General features: G+C 38.7%; 1 protein-coding gene across 6 annotated transcripts in view; it reads left to right on the top strand.

The window, feature by feature from the left end:
- Positions 1-17,223, top strand: part of ELAVL2 (ELAV like neuron-specific RNA binding protein 2) — an 89,506-nt gene that overhangs the window by 46,046 nt on the left and 26,237 nt on the right. For all 6 annotated transcript variants that reach the window (XM_017728356.1, XM_017728354.1, XM_017728353.1 and 3 more), the window contains one exon: positions 16,599-16,702. In XM_017728356.1, the coding sequence (XP_017583845.1) occupies positions 16,599-16,702 (104 nt within the window). The remainder of the gene's footprint in view (positions 1-16,598; positions 16,703-17,223) is intronic.

Genomic DNA, 17,223 nt, shown 5'->3' with positions numbered 1-17,223 from the left:
CTGTTACATGGCATGATTTTCAGACTTGATCCAGCTGCCTTACTGTGGAGCTTACATGTTGGTTGAAAGCCTGATCCTCTTACACACCTTTTTCAAAAAAATCTGTGTTCCTGTTTGGCTTGTGGCCGGTAACTGTCCATCACATTGTGGTGGCATTTCTTTACGGTGAACATTATAGGCTCACGGGGTAAAATTCAAGTCTTATGTGACCCCTTAAAAATTTCATAGACTTTTTCAGTCTAGAGTACAATCCAGAGTGCTGTAGTCTAGTCTACAGTACATTGTGATGGACACTCATGTAGAGGAAGGGTCACATTTCTATCTCTTACACCTATTTCTGTAAGACTAAAGCCAACAGGATATCTTGTTTGATTTGTAAATTTAATCTTGTCCTCTTGAAGATAATAGTTTCGCAGATACTTTGAAGTACTCTCTCATTCCTGTGTTTCACAAAGTGAAGTTGTAAAATGCAGCACACAATTCAGATGTCTAGAACTGTCATTGTAGAAAAACTGCCTGAAAGTTGAACACTTCCATAAAATTGTTGAAGCAGCTATGTCAGTATGTTTGCAACTAAAGCTTGTACAGAGAATTTTAGTTCTCATGCATGTTCTCTGTTTTCATTGAAGTACCATGGTAATAAATGCAAAGGATTCTGAGTTGGTCAGAGAAATAGAAAAAAAAAATATCTAGAGTTGTGCGTGGTGTCATCAGATGGTGTGTGTGTTGTTCACAGTGGTAACACTGGTCACAATTCAGTGTGGGCCGTGTATATGTTTACAGTCAGTGCAGTGTTAGGAGGGAGTCTGCTCTATCAGATCCTTGGTTATGGAGCACTCAGTCTTCTCTGGTGCAGAGTCAGAGGAAACACTTGCCACAATGCTGATTTATAGTCTGCCAAAGCAGCTGAGGCTGTGACTTGGAGAAGGATTTTCTCTTCTGAGGGGTAAGTGCCCTGTTTCAACAGAGCACAGCTGAAACCCTGATTTCTTAGAGATGGCTTTTATGCTTGCTGTGACTTGTTCAGCAATCTTCTGGTAATCAAGGGAAACCTATTTATGTCCTCAGTGGAAGCAGTACAAAGTGTGTTATCTGACTGGCTGCTTGAATCTAGAACATGTGACACTTGTTAACCTCTGTAGTGTTCTCTCTTTCTATCATAACATTGTGAATGTTAGTGTCTGGCAAGGGCACAGCCGTTGGAAACCTTATGCCTTGTCAGTGCTACTGCACATCTAAAACTCCTGACTTTGAAAGTGATCTCAGTTGAGGCTGGACTGCCAGTTTCTTTCAAGTCTCTTGTCACTGTTGCTCTGAGCAGTGTTAGCTTTCTCTTCAACTCTAATAAATCTTTCACTTCCCTTAATGGAATTTTTAATTTTAGGGCATCTAAACCTTACAGGAAGGTGGGGAAAAAAATATGATCGTGCCTTAATCTGAGGCTCTTAATCTGGGGCTTCTTGCTTCCTTGAAGATAAGGTAGGGGGCCAGGTAGGTGGGTCATTTTCCTTTTTATGTCCCAGAGGAAGACAGTGTGGCATATTGGTGGAGTGGCTTAGTGTTCAAAGTTACTTTATTTACAGTGTAGAAAGTTTTAAGTATTCCCATGACAAAAAAAAAAGAAAAATTTGACCATAGTAGGGCAATGAGTAGCTGGAATTCCAGGTATTTGCTCATATAGTACAAGTGCCTGATACAGAGAGGACCACATGAATGAACAGAGTACAACAACTTTGTCATGTTTCAGGAGCAGTTTCCTACTTTTGTGAAACTCCCCAGCTCTTTTTCCTTCTCAGTCTTTACTCCCAATGTGTTTGATGTTTGCAGTCCTATATCACTCTAATGTATCAGATGTTTTTGTAGGGTTCTGTGCGCTTGGCTGGGAGGGTAGAGTAATTTGGCAGCTAAAGGAAGCTGCCTGTGCTTTTATGGTATGCTGAGTTTGTGATATGCAGGGTTACTTGCTAGCTGCTGCTGAGTGGTGTGCTGAGACGAGTGAGTTCATCAGCCTTACAATTTCTGATTAGGGCAGGGATGTGGACAAAAGGTGCTGCCTGGAAAACTGTGCCTTGCCAGCAGAATGCGTTATGCAAAACTTGACTAAAGTGTGAAATCACGAGTAGAAACCAAATGGGATTGAAGGCAAATTTCTATTTATATTAATTTGTATATATTTATGTGTGGTGACTGACTGCTCTCTGGAGCACCTTGCTCAAGACCTTGAAGGACAGATCTTTTGGGGACAGGGAGGGTTGATCTTAAAATCATCTTTTTAATTTTCAAGTTCATGTTTTAAAATGCAGTCTCTGGTGTGGCCTGGGGACTTGGTGAGTTGCAGCACAAAGTTAATAAAGTGATTTTGAACTTTGTGTGCCTGTTGGAGAAAAGTGCAGCAGCAGAGTACTGGCTTACTTAGCTAGCCTGGGTGCTTGAAGAACCATCCTGTTTGGACTGCAAGGGTAATCCTGAAAGAGTTAAGTTTCAAAGAAGCCTTATGTGTGGATCCAGAGCACAACTAAACATCTTAAATCCATTAAGGGGTTGGAATTAAATGGTCTTTAAGATCCCTTCCAACCCAGACCATTCTGTGGTTTATACTTCTGATTGCTATTTAATATTACTAAAAAGGATTTAGCAGCATTTACTGTGCCTTTTCAGAGTAAACTGCATAATTTATTGAACTTTGCATGTCTCCTGGAAATGAGTGATGTAAACAGGTGAGGATGAAGGAAATTGTTTCCCCTTGTATTACTCTAGATAGCACTTAATTGTCTTTGTACTTCCATATGATTTTCATTGTTATGCAGGCACAACACTGTTTTGACTTTTCAGAAGTTCATAGGCTTTGTTTTTACAAGTAAAAAAGGTAGAAAAGACTTGTTGGACTAAACCTGCCAGGGATTCACTCTTCACACTTCCAGCTTTGTGGAAACAAGCTATTTTTAAAATGATTATTCATCCATATATTAGCCTGAATTAATGAGTTGATCTCAATATACAGCATAAGCAAGGCCTTGATGTTTTAAACATTTAACTCTTTTTATATGACTAAATAAGATTAGGGACCTTTCTGAATGTAGTGAATTAAAACATCACTGGATCACTCTGCTTTTCAGCAAACACTCTGCTTTTTGTTGGAGATTAATGCAATATACATTATCTTGCACTTCTCTGCAGATTACTGTTCACTTCTGTCAGTGACTGCCATAACTTAAAAGAAGCCTGTGGAAGCATTGGGGTTTGCAAACTGGCATTGGTCCTGTAGTGATGTGGACTATTTTCTGTGCTTTTAGCTAAGGTAGTGGTGTTTGCTTCTACATTGGGAGTCCCAGGCTGCCAAGTTGGTGTATCTCACCACTGTTTGCTCTTTCATATATGTATGTAGGTATATGTTGCTGTTACAATTTAGTGATCCTAGGCCAGCTGCTTGAATAAGTGTGGATTTTAGTGGGAGCTAGTGTGCAAGAGAGACCTTTTGTTACTTGAAGTTCTTACAGTGTAACTGCCCCTCAGGGTAACTGTGCTGTGAGATTAGAGCAAAATATTTATAACAAAGGTATGTTTCAGTAGTGTCTGCCTCAGTTTGGGTAGTGATGTAACTGACCTGCACACCCTGAAGCTTTCACTCCAAGGATGTTGTGTGGATTATAAGGACCTGGATGTCCCTAGAGAAAGTAGATCCTTTATCTCAGCCTCCACAAGCTGAGTAACAAGACTTCAAACTGCAGATGCCTCTAACAGGTTAATGGCTGGTCCGTTATGTATTGAAGCAGCTAGTATATTGTGTTATAGAAGCAAGACCTTAAAAAGATGTGCAAGGAACTTTCTAGCTGCATGTGTTTATTTTCTGTAAAATATATATATATCTACATTTTATTTTCTTCTATCACGGTACTTCATCCGGCAGCTCTTACTGTGAAAATTTGCCAGACTGTCATTGTGGTTTTCTGTGTACAACTCCAGAAAAGGGCTTATTATACTACTTTATGGAATTTTATCTTCTTGGAGTACATCAAGTCAGAGTGCAAGTAGATAGAAAGCTGTAGAATGCTAGAGAATAAAAGTATGCAAGCCTGTGGTTTTAGTGACCTTATACTTTAATCCACAGTAAAGAGCAAATAACTGAGAGGGCTCAGATCCTGCATTTCATTTTAGGATTCCTTTAATTTTTTTTTTGTAAATCTACTAATTCCTGCAGTTATCAAGGACACAGCCACATTATCTTCAGGATTTCTACACTATTGACCAGCTGTTGAAATTACTTTGGTTTTTCCTTTGCTTATTTGAAGCATTTAGTACCATTTACTAAAACAGAAGAGGATTTTTAATCTGAATTCTTTCCTGTCTTCTGAGTTTCTGGATCTATTGAAGATAAGAGTGGCTGGTTTTTTTGTAGTCTTTCTGGTAGCTGTGACTTTGTGCATGTTAAGCCAAAGCTCTTTCTGAAATGCACTTGGAGCCTAATAATGCTGCATAATGGTTATGAAGTCTTGCATCTAGAGTAGGATGCATTGATTATTTCACTTCCCCACTCCTCCCCACCACCTTCTAAACTAAAAAAGCCAGGCTTACTTACGGAAGAATTTTGCTGTGTTCATGTAAGAATTAATTGTTTGTGGAGACATACTTCAGTTTCAAATAATGAAAACGTCAGCTTTTCTCAGCATAATTTTTTCCTATGTGCATTTACCAACTGCAAGAGAAATGGCTTTCTCCCAGCTACTCAGTATTGCAGATTAGTAGTTGTTCTTGTTTGTTAATTACAGCTGTTAAAACTGAAAAAAGGATGTTCCCCTTGGACATACTTTCAAGCACATATTTTTTGAGTTGACAGCTAAGACTTAGGCTGGGGAAAGAAATTACGTTTTGAAGACAATTTATCATTATTTTACATTTTTTTATTCATCAGTAAAGACCAGAAAAAAAACCCAGACAAAACCATCTGATTTAAAGCAACATTGGAAGTTAACCTTATGAAAAAAGTTCTCTGGAGCAGGGAAATATTTTTCAAACTTAGGATCATGGTACATTTCCAGATATCTTTCAAAACTCTAAGAATAAGTAGCAGATAAAACCTGGACAAAAACCAAATCAAAACAACCATTACAAAGTAGTATGTGTTTCTGGGAAGTTTGGGGTATGAATTTATGTTCAGGTGTATCCTGGTTTTGGCTGGGAATAAGAGTTCCTTTATTCTCAGCAGCAGGTACAGTGCTGTGTTTTGGAATCAGTATGAAAACAGTGTTGATAACACACTGATGGTTTGGCTGTTGCTGAGCAGTGCTTACCCTGAGTCAAGGACTGTCCAGTGTTTCATGCTCTGCCAGCGAGCAGGTGTGGGAGCATAGCCAGGTCAGAGGACTTGAACCTGGGATAGAGGGTAGGATTTGCTATGAGCCAGCAGATGGTGAGCAGTTTTATTGTCTATCCCTTGTTTTTCTTGGGGCTTCTCTCCTTTTTTATTTCCTTTTATTAGTAGTATTACATTTTACTTTGTTTTAATTGCTAAGCTGGTCTTCACTGGCAAGATTTTAATTCTCCTCCTCTTTTAAACCAGGATGTGAGGGGGAGTGTTTTTAGTTGTGGCTGTGTTCTTAGCTGCCAGCTGGATTTAAACCACAACAGTGTCATTCCAGTTTTTTGCTTGGGTGAGCACATTACCGCGGGTTTTGAAACACCGCAGCAGTAGAAAAAAGTGCTCTACATCCACTTGCTTGTTCAAGGTGACTAGGTGGGTACAATAAGGCAGAATATTTAAAACTGCTAGCTGTATTCCTGACAAGGAACAAATTGACTGCAAAAGAAAAAACTGAGGTGCCTAGAACATGTTACTACTAATAACAGGAAAAATTAATGAGTAAAGCTAGCTTTCAAAAAGTAAGTTGGTTTGGCAAATTGTACGGTGTTCTTTCACTTTGGAGTGGTAAGGAGCTTCTCCTTGTAATATGACAAGCTAGTTTGTAAGAAAGCCTGGGTGTCTAGTGCAGTCTTCATTATTTCAAGTAATTTGTGGCTGTCGCTTGTTATGTTTGAACACAAGGCAGTAAAGGGCAAGATTCTCAGTGTTCCTCCTCCTCTAGTGTCCATAAGCGTTTGCTGTTTCTTTTGCTTGTGCAACAGCATGTACCTTTCCATGCAGTCCCTGCTTTCAACCATGGTTTCTGGGGTTCAGATTTCCTATTTGGACATGGTGTATCTCTGTTAGTAGCTTTCAGTTGATGTCTCTTCTGGCTTGCTTAACATCTTTTATCGGGTTCATATAATGCTTAGCATTCATGGTACCCCCTACCACTGGCTTTCTCCACTTGCTGCAGGGAAGAACCAGAGCTGCACCATCGTTTTTGTATCCAGCAACAACAAGCTTCTATTGAGGAAGCAGCTCATGAGCAGCGGTTGATGCTGTTCCTAACGCGTAAAGAACCATAAGCTGTAAGGCAGGAGGATGTCACCAAATTAATAAAGAGTTGAACCTGGCTAAGATTAGACATAATCTACTTAATGTATGGCAGGATATACTGTCAGATACTTTGGTCAGTGTTTGATCCTTTTCATTCATTCTTCAACTTTCATTATTCCAGATTTAGAGCGATAACTAAGAAATGGTTTGTGAGAAAGGCATTGAAACATCAAACATTGAAATCTAGAAGTGATCACAGTTACAGGTGTTTTCTTGCAAGCTGCCCAGCCTTGTCTGCTCAGTGATGTGTGAGTTGTGTGTTCACTTAATAGAATCCATCTACTGGAACTATAAGCAAACTGCAGTTAAATTGGGCATGGCTCAATGACTTATGCAGGTTCCCTCATTTTGCTAAGCTGCTTTTAAAATGCAGTTCAAGCCTTAACACAAACTAAAAAGTAGTTTGAATCTTGGAGAGTAATTTATGTTAAGAGTAAATGGAAAGGAGGTAACACTGATGGTATTCTCTACTTATTCATTTAGTCCTTCTTATTAAACCACAGCCAGATACAGTTCTACACTTAACTATTTGAGTTGTATGTCTGAGAGTGTGCTCCTAGCCTTATTTGCTGTCAAGATAATACTGTGGCAGTCTCCGTGGCATTAATCACAGATGACAGTAGTGACTTACAAAGATGCAGTAACTTTTTTGTAAAAGAGCTGGTACCAGCTGAATTATATCTTACCTTGGCCCACAAGTCCTTTGTGGGGTTGTCGCTCTGCAGGATCACTAGCATATTGTAGAGCATTCCAATGTCTTAAATTGCAAATTCACACAGACAAAAGGGTTGAATGTTTCTTACTCCTATATCTGAAACTTTGTTAAACTTCTTATGTTTCTGAAGTTGGGCTGGAGTCTAGAAGTACTGTTATCTTTTCTGTGGCCATACTGGCTTTTTTTCTGGACAACACAGACTACTGCTTGCAGCTTGTAAGTTGATCTTAACATAATCCTGTGGGTTTTCTGTAGCGCCACTTCTGCTTTTGTGTACTGGTCATGGAACACGTCTTCCCTCTGAAATTTTTGGAGACTTGCAAAAAATTGTATGAGTCCATGAGATGAATTCTATTGAGAGCTTTATGTATGGTCTTCTTATGTTGTAATGGATGTTTCTTATAAGAGCGTTCTTCCACCAGTGTGTACATCTTCTGGAATGATGAAGGGCAGAGTAAAACCTAATGTCAGTTTGCTGTGAACTTGACTTGGTCCTGATTACAAAAATATGAAGCTGACTGATTCTTACAGTGGCTTAACGGATCTTTGCCAATTAACTTGATACATAGAGACAGACATTTACGGCTTTAAACAAAGTTTAGTTTATTGAAAACAGTGTTTGTAAAACGAACATTTACGTGACTGGAAGTAGAAAATACATTACTATTCACTAAAAAATGGACTATTCTCTTTCAGTCAAGGTCTGGATGAGACATTTTGAAGGAACTAGCACTGAAGGCAGCATATGAAGTTAAGTTATAAAAAGAAATAAGGTCCTCAATCTTCTGGAATTCTTAGGAGTTCTGTTTCTGTAGACTTGTAGACAATGACTTAAAGTTCCTAGACTTTATTAACCTCACTGTAATATTGATGCAAATAGTGTGTCCCATTTGAGTGGTTTTTTTCAAGGTAGGTTTTTTTACCATTTCTTCTGTAATACTGGTTATATTCCTATAACTTAGTCTTTCGCAAAAAGATCTTTTTTGCAGAAGATGAAATAGCCTATATGTCTGAAATGATATGGTGAATTCAGTGTCTACTTTAGAAAAATCCCATTTTTTAAATGTATGCTTATCAATCATTTTTGGTTGTCCTCTGTAAATGCCTGAATGTGTTATTTGCTGTTTGGACTTCTAATTTGCCAGAGTATGATTAGTCTGTGCTTAGCTTTTGTATTAGACCATGAAACTAGTTTTATACCTTAGTGGTGTGTATTAATTTTAAGATCTATTATTAGTCAGGTGTAAATGTTACGGGGTTTTTTGTTTTGTTTTTTCTTTTTGTTTGACATATCTGTAAGGAGGGTCATTTATGACAGTTTTGGGTTTTTTCTTCCAAGATTTAGCATTGATAGGATTCAATTAGTGGGGCTGCTTTTCTTACATTACTTTTACCTGTTAATGAGAACTTTGACACAACAGCTCTTCTTGCTCCTTAAAATGAACCAGTACATTTCATAGAACTCATTCACTCTTCCTTGATTAGTACATTCTGAAAAGGTTTTGAGGGCTCGACTGATTGTAGACTTCGTCTTGACTCTGTCTGTTGTGTTACTTCCTTTCCATTTGCTCTTTGATACTGTTAATTATCTATTTTGTTTGACCTTCAGACATTGCAGGAATGTTTAAGAATTACAGACAAGATGCAGGATTATCTGGGTACTCTACTAATGTAATTAACAATTGCTTCCAAAAGTTAGCTTGCTCAGCTCTTGCACTGGGTATTCCATAGCTCTGATGGGAAACAGCAGCCAAGGACTCCCTCGTGTGGTGGGTGTCCCAGGCTTTCAAAAGCGTTGTGCTGCATTGTCAAAAGGCTGCTCTTGTTCATGTGAGTAGAAAGTGTGTGTTGAAAGTGGTTGACTGCGGGAAGAAATGCAGCAGTGGAAACTTGTCTAGTACTGAAGTTGCTGTCCTTTCAGCACCTGCTAGTCATCTGGTAATAATACCGTTGTATACTAGTGGAGCAGGTTGAGGGGGAAAAAAAAGATACCAGCTGTGTGCTCAAGTGAAGAAGTAGTTTTACAGTACTGGCTCTAGATTCTGTCAGGGAGGGCAAGCTTCTCAGTCATGCATGTAGGAAAATTATCTTCAGCAGCAGCTATGTAGAGAGGGAAATATGGAAATACAGGTTTAGTAGATAGCTGGACAGCAGGAGACATCAGGACCAGGCTTTATATAGGCCAGAAATTTCTAGGGTCAAACCTGTGCAAATTTCTGCCCAGAAAACATTCAGAGAAGACCTAGTAGAATACAAAGATGCTTTAGTCAGTCATGAAATAAAACCACAATATTAATCAGCTGCTGTCTAATCATGGTGTTAGGCAGAAAGCAATATCCATTCTTCTCAGGAGCTATAAAATGTTGCAGGACTACTGAAAAGGCAGCATTTAAGTTCACTGTGCATTTGTGAGGGACTTGACCTCTCTTGAAACAGCTTATTTAACTACTGCCAGGTTAAAAGTCATATTCATCTACCTTTCAAGGCTTTTAATGTATAGTTATTGAACACTTCCATGCAAAATGATAGTTCGATAGCTGAACTCTTAGAAACATAAAATAATTTGTATTGTAAGGGAACTTAAAAGATCATCTAGTTCTAACCCTCCTTCCTCAGACAGGGACACTTTTCCCTAGAACAGGTTATTCAAAGCCCCATCAAGACTGGCCTTGAACTTCTCTAGGGATGGGGCATCCACAAATTCTCTGGGCAACCTGTTCCAGTATCTAATCACACTCAGAGTAAAGAATTTCTTCCTTATACCTGATCTAAACCTGCCCTTTTCCAGTTTAAAGCCATTCCCCCTTTTCCTATCACTATGTGCCCTTGTAAAATGTCACTTTCCAGCTCTTTTTTAGGCTCCTTTTAGGTACTGGAAGGTGCTATGCGGTCTCCTGGGAGCCTTCTCTTCTCCAGGCAGAACAAAACCAGTTTTTTTAGGCAGTCCTCAGAGGAGAGGTGCTGCAGAATCTCACCCCTCACCCTGCTGGCCAGACTGCTTTGGATGCAGCCCAGGACATGTTTGGCTCTCTGGGCTGTGGGTGCTCATGGCTGGGTCATGTGCAGCCTCTCATCCACCAGCACCCCCAAATCCTTCTCACAGGCCTGTATGTACTCCATTCTTGGCCCACCCTGTGTTTGTCCTTGGGATTGCCCCGACCCAGGTGCAGGACCTTGCACTTGGCCTTGTTGAACTCCATGAGTTCTCACAGATGCATGCACCTTTCAAGCTGTCCAGATCCCTCTGGATGGCATTCCTTCCCTCAATCGTATTGATGATACCACGCAGCTCAGTGTTGTCAGCAAACTTGCTGAGGGTGTCCTTGATCCCATTGTCCATGTTGGTGACAGAGTGTAACAGTGCCAGTCCCAATGCTGACCCCATAGGAACACTACTTGCCACTTGTACTTGGTGTCCACTTGGACGTTGAGCCGTTGAATACAACTCTGAGTGTGAACATCCAGCCAAATTCCTTAGCCACCATCGAATTCATGTTTCTCCAGCTTACAGACAAGAACATTGTGTGGGAGAGTATCAAATGCTTTGTTCAACTCCAGGTAGATGGCATCAGTCACTCTTCCCTCATCCACTATCACTTCAACCCTATTGTAGAAGGCCACCAAATTTGTCTGGTACAATTTGCCCTTAGTGAAACTATGGTGGCTGTCGTCACCTCTCTGCTTTCCATGTGCCTTTCCATAATTTCCAGGAGGATCTGCTTCGTGATCTCACACACAGAGGTGAGACTGACAAGCCTATAGTTCCCCTACTTTTTTAATCTTTATTTTGCTTTTTGAAAATGGAGGTTATGTTTCCACTTTTCCAGTCAGTGGGAACTTCCATCAGACTGCCGCAGCTTCTCAAGTATGATGGATAGTGGTTTGGCCATTTCCTCTGCTGGTTCCCTTAGGAACCCATGGATGTATCTCACCAGGGCCTATGGACTTGTGTACACCTTCAGGTTCCTTAGATGATTTCAAACCTGATGCTTTTGTACTGTAGGTGGTTCTTCATTGTCCCAGTCCCTGTCTTCGCCTTCTACGACTTGGGAAGTGTGGCTGGAGCACCTGCTGGTGAAGACTGTGGGGAAAAAAAGTTGTTCAGTACCCCTCAGACTTTTCTATATCCCTGGAAACCAGGTCATCTTTCTGTGGCAGGGAGGGCCCACATTTTCCCTAACCTTTTCTTTCACCAAGGTACCTATGTAGATGCTTTTCTTGTTTGCCTTGACATTCCTGGCCAGATGTAATTCTTTAGCTTTCTGAGAGGCCTCCATCCTGCTTTAAGGAATGTTGCTGCTACTTTTAAAAGCAAAACATTAAAAATGGGTAAGTGCCACCTCTATCACATCTACTTTACATGACCTCCTTTCTCTGCGGATAGCATCTATTTGTTCTGAATATTGGATAGCACAGGATTTTCTTCAGGCTTTTATAGCTGAATGAATTATTTATTTATAGTTTATAGGAAACACGAAACAGCTTGCGTAGCGTGTAACTAGTTTATTTGTGGTTCTTCTCTGATAAGTACTGTGAATTAGCCTGTGTATTTTTAAAGCTAAAAAAAAATGGCATCTTTCAAGGCACATTAGTAAATGCAGGAGCATTGTGACCATAGCTATGACTTCCTACTTACTTATTTCTTTTTCAACTTGAAACTTCTTTGATCTTCAGGTGATGAGTGCCTATGGAGTCGGTCTGCTTTCCTTTCCTAAATACTGAATCAGTGTGTTCATTACTTGTTTTTTAATGGTAAATTATTTCATTTATGCTTTTCTAGTGTACACTTGGATCTCCAATCAGACTCTTGTGCAGTCTTTTCAAAGACTGATTAGAATTAAATTGTTTGCAATTACTTTTTGCCCTTCCCCTCTCAAAATCCATTCCATATATTGACTGTAGTGCCAAAAAGCAACTTGGCACTATCTAATAAATTACTGTTTAATTTGGATCATCATACGTGAGCAATCAAGTCATATTTATGAAGCTTAAAAATGTGAAATAAAAATTGAACAGTTTCCCCTATTAAACTAAGTAGCATAGTGCTTTCTGCAACTGTAGGCCATAGAGGCTGAACATCTGTCAGTCACTAATAGTGGATATAGCATGTCTAGGTTCAAAGAGATGCCTAACTGAAAAGACTTTTTGCTACTTGTGGTTGAATTTGACTTTGTGACTAGTGTCAGTTACATGAAACACAAAATGTAATTAATAATTGTGAACTTCCAATGCAAACTTGCAAATCATAGCTTTTATTCTAACTCCATTGCTGTTTTACAGGCTTGTGAGATGCACTACTTCTACTATGTGGCTTTTGGTTTTTCAGATTTTTTTGAAGAAAAATTCAAGTCAAACTGCTTTTCCCCCCGTCTATTTCCTCATTCCTTCCAGATAATTTCATCAATTTTACTTTTCCTACTTCAGGTGACTTTTTCTTTTACCAATCATTTAACTAACTGTTGGGGTTTTTCTGCACCATGTTCTATAATAGTCATAGTGTCTAAAGCATAAAATCTAGAAGGAGATTTACAGAAACAACTTTTAGCAGGTTTGAGAAGTAGCCACAAGAACTATCCAGGAGATGAGGCTCAGCTTATAGTTAAATAAGAAATTCTTGACACTCCTTTATTTAGGACAAGCTAAATTTAATACTACTTGTAGATCTGGGTTTTGAGATAGAGAGCTGAAGACACAGTGTCCTCTCTGTGTTGAGGGCAGAGTAGGCCTCAATTTTGAAGAACCTCAAAAAGCAAAACTGGATATTCAACTGGATAAACACATAATATCAGACAGAGCACCAGGACAGCTAACCTGGAGAGGTGTAAGAGTTTTTTCAGACAATGTCATTAAGCACAAATTGGAAACACAAAGCTGAGGCAAGAGCGGACTGGAGCTGACCCTGTCTTAAAGTAGTAGGAGACTAAGCAGCTTTTTGATACACAGTTAAATCTGGAGATTTTTTAACTTGTGGATAGCTATAGATTTACTTTCTTTCTTCCATCACCTTTTTGTGTACTCAAATACATAATCTATTTTTAAGTATGGTACTAAGGGACAAATGTGTGTTCTGCAGGACATTGCTCTCTTGGCAAGTGGTGTTTGTTGTAGAAGAGGCAAAGATGGAAGAGTCCAGTTCTGTCATTGTTTAGGTCAGTCCCTCTGGCAATACAAACTAGTCATTATATTTATTAAATAATGAAGTTCATCTTGGATAGCCTAAGTGGTGGCTGATTTGGTTTAAGTCTAGCTTCTCCTTGTTTTGTCTTGAAAGCAAATGTTCAGACAATGAAGAATGAGGAAAAGCTTCCCAAAAGGAGAACTGGTTTGAGTTATCCTAGCCAGTTGCCTCTAATTTTATTTGAGTAAAATTTGTGCACAATGGGTGTGGTGGTCTCTGTGTCTGAAATCCACAGTAGGGTGAGACTTCTCTCTGGCTTGTATAGCCATAGTGATACTTGAATTTTAGACTGAAGTTGTTTTTTACGTGGAACTTAGAAACTCAGTTCTTCCTTGTAACCTGCTTGGTACTTTCCCACCACCTGTCAGACATAGCTTGGAATAGTTGACATACTGATGGCGTGTTTGAAGTAGCTGCTTCTACTGCATTTTATTACATGCCTGTCTGAATTTTCTGGAACTCGGCCATCTGTGTACGAACTGACAAACCTCTTAACAAGCGGTTAATATAAGCAGGAAGATTTAAGAGTGGTTCCTCAAACATCCGATTTCAGAAATCAGGTTCAATTTACAATTATTTGCATTGCTTGTTCAAAGTCAACATTTATCTTTCTTGCGTGCTGTGAAGAAGGTGATTTTTGACTCTCAGTTATTGATAATGTGTAATTAAACCACTAATCTTCAAGCATAATTTTAATGTCTAAGAAGTTCTGCGTTTTCTTAATCTTTCTAAATAAATAAGGACTTTAGAGAACGCTTTTGAATTTTAGATGATAACCTAAATAAAACAGAAGTAAATAGAATCTCATTCATACATTCACTAAGGGTGAAAAGGACTTCTGGAGATATCTAGTCATTCCTGTTTCTCAAGCAGATTCTTCTGCAGCAGGTTGCTCAGGACCAGTCAGACTCTTGAGTATCTCTAGGAATGGAAACATCACAACCCCTCTGGTTGCCTGTTTCAGTGTTCCACCACTCTCATGGTGAAAGCTTTTTTTTAATTGTAAAATCATAGAATAAAATTGCACAAATTATTTCAGACTTGTCCTGAGTAAATTACCAGGCCTTTTGGTGCACCTTCCTAGGCTAGTGTCCTAATATTTATCAAGTTTAACTAATAGAGTGTCTCCAGAAGAATGGTCGTGAATTGAATCCTTTATAACAGCTGGGTAAGCTCTTTGTCTGCAGCAGTCTGGGTGTTTTTAGTATGAAAAGTGGATCACATCAACAGAGAAGCATAGGAGAAGTAATTTATTTACATAATTTCTTTTTCTCTTCAATCGGAATAGCTTTCTTGTTGAGACTTTTAACATCTTTAAAGGTTGTCATTTAAAAGGGTTCCTCAGGAGATTAATAACAAACACCTGAAATCAGCGTTTCTGTATTGGGAGATAACACTGAAATCAGTCATGCACAAAGAGAGCCTCCTCTTTTTTGGAGATGTTGTTGGGAAGAGTTTCTCCAGACAGTGGGAGTGATGGAGGTGACAGGTATAGAAATTGCTCTACTGTAATCAAACTAATAAGGAAAAAGGCTTCTAGGATTAGAAACTTAGCAATATCTAGGTAGAGCTGTAAATGAGTACAGAAATGCTTTTGGATGTTTCCCTATGGTTTGTTACAGAAATGTGACAAACTGCTGAGGTTGAAGGCATGAAGAACATGGAGTCTAACCTCTGCTCAGGGCAGGGTTCTCTAGGGCAGGTGCTCAGTCTTCTATCCCATTGGGGTTTGGATTCTCTGTTAATGCATGTATTAATTATATATAATTAACCTGCTCATGGCTCCATCTAGGCAATTTGTGTTTGCCTGTGGTGTTTTGAGGAGGAGATGGGAGAGAGTGGAAGTAGCTTTGGGGGGTGGGGTGGTAGTGGTGTCCTCTCACCTTTGGTGCCATAGGAGGCATAATTGGTGCAAAATTATAAATGCCAGGGGTGATGGGCTTGTAAGTAAACCCTCTCGTCATTAACTAAGTGCAAAAATTCCTGTTGTTTTTTTGTATTACATGCCGTTAAATGCATACTGTGTACATACCATACAAGAACTTGATACAGCTTGAGTTCTGTTATATCTTTTTTGGGCAATAAATGAATTTGCCATTTGTGCTTTATGTAATGTTGTTTATCCTTTTATATTGTTGTGTATCCAAGCTAATCATTCTAACTAGCATTTTGTGAATTAGATATGTCAGATGCTTCCCTGTGGCCTGTTGACAATTTTTTTTCCTTGTTTTGGTGTCTTAAAAAAAAACCAAAAAACCCCAAACAAACAAACAAAAACACAAAACAAAAAAAAAAGAAACAAAAAACCAGAATATGGGAATGTTTCTGGAAAGATTTATACTAATAAAGGATGTCAGATGTATTCTTGCTAAGTGTATCCTTTCACTGCATTAAAATTTTACACCTATTTGCTTTCTTATGCACTAAAAGTACTTCTAAAGTAGTATGCTAGTTAGGGATAATATACTGTAGGTTTTGAAGTTGTCAAAAGATGACTACTGCTAAAATCAAGTGTTTAATAAGTGCTAAGGCAGAATTAATAGTTAGAAGGGGGGTGTTGTTCAGAGATAAGAACTAATTAAAAATGCTTTATGTTAATCTGTCTTCTGAATTTCCAACACTAAATAAACCTGAAAATAATACTGCATCTTCAGCTGATATTTAGCTCTTGATCAGATACTTGTACCTGTTGTTTTAAATATTGGAATAAAATGAGCCTTTAAACTCCTTGTTACTAAGAAGGCTGTATGTAGTGCAGGAATAACATTTGTAAATTTTTTTGGTTTCTAATTAGGTTCAAATTCTGAAATTGAGTGAGTTTCAAATGCACTTCGTTTTCCAGCACTAGTCCCGAATTTTGTCACTATACTATTTATGTTCAATAAAAAAGTTTAAGAGTGGATTCCTGATGTCACTTAAAACTTGATGCTTCTGCACATCCTCTAGTGTCTAAAAGATCATAATATACTTCTGAACCTCTTTTGCTGATCAGTTTTTAGGTCTTGCATTAAACTGAATGTAGCAATTTCTGTGTTGAACACAAGAACAGATGAAGCTACCTGAAATCTACTACTGCTAGTGGAAAAATTGGATGTTGTGACCTTTTGCAATTTTTGTTGTTTGGAGTGGGTACTGTTCTTCAGTATAAGCAATGTTTGCTCAGTGTGTGTCTGTAGGTTTTAAATAGTTAGCTATCCATTGTGTGGCACTGCAGTACTAATGATGACTTTATTTGTCTTTTTAATCAGGACAGAGCTTGGGTTACGGCTTTGTGAACTACGCTGATCCCAAGGATGCCGAAAAAGCTATCAATACCCTGAATGGATTGAGACTTCAAACTAAGACTATAAAAGTATGTAGTGTTAAAATAATTTCAAGGAACTGAACTGTTTTGACTTCCTGATTTGTTTTACCTTTACAAGTGTAACAAGCATTCTGCTAATAACTAGGATTTCATGTATCAAATGGTCTTTTGTAGTCTGTTTAGATTTAGAGTTAGATTAAGTATAGAGAGTGTAGAAAACTTCATTTTCTTAACCCACTTAACACTTTAGATGTACTTGTTTTAACTGAGAATTGTTTAATGCTTTAGTTGAAGAAATGCAGTATTGCATGTTTGAATACCATGTGCTTCCTCATTTTCTCAAAAATGATGTAACTTCCTTATTAGTACTTCAGGTTTTATGTTGCTAGTTGTCTTGTAGGCCTAAAGGCAGTATAGGTTCCAACCAGCCCGTTCTTCCTTATTAACAACAGGGTTTGCTAGCTGATCACTTGGATGGCAGCTGCCTTCCAACTAGGAGCATGTTTGAGCCGTGAAATAAAGTTCACCTCTGAAAAGGTTTGTACTTAAAAAGCAGTGCAGAACCACTG

This window comes from Corvus brachyrhynchos, unplaced genomic scaffold, assembly GCF_000691975.1.
Source record: "Corvus brachyrhynchos isolate BGI_N302 unplaced genomic scaffold, ASM69197v1 scaffold90, whole genome shotgun sequence".
Classification (NCBI taxonomy): domain Eukaryota; kingdom Metazoa; phylum Chordata; class Aves; order Passeriformes; family Corvidae; genus Corvus; species Corvus brachyrhynchos.
The sequence above is the reverse complement of the archived record's forward strand: the minus strand, read 5'-3'. Positions and strand labels throughout refer to the sequence as shown.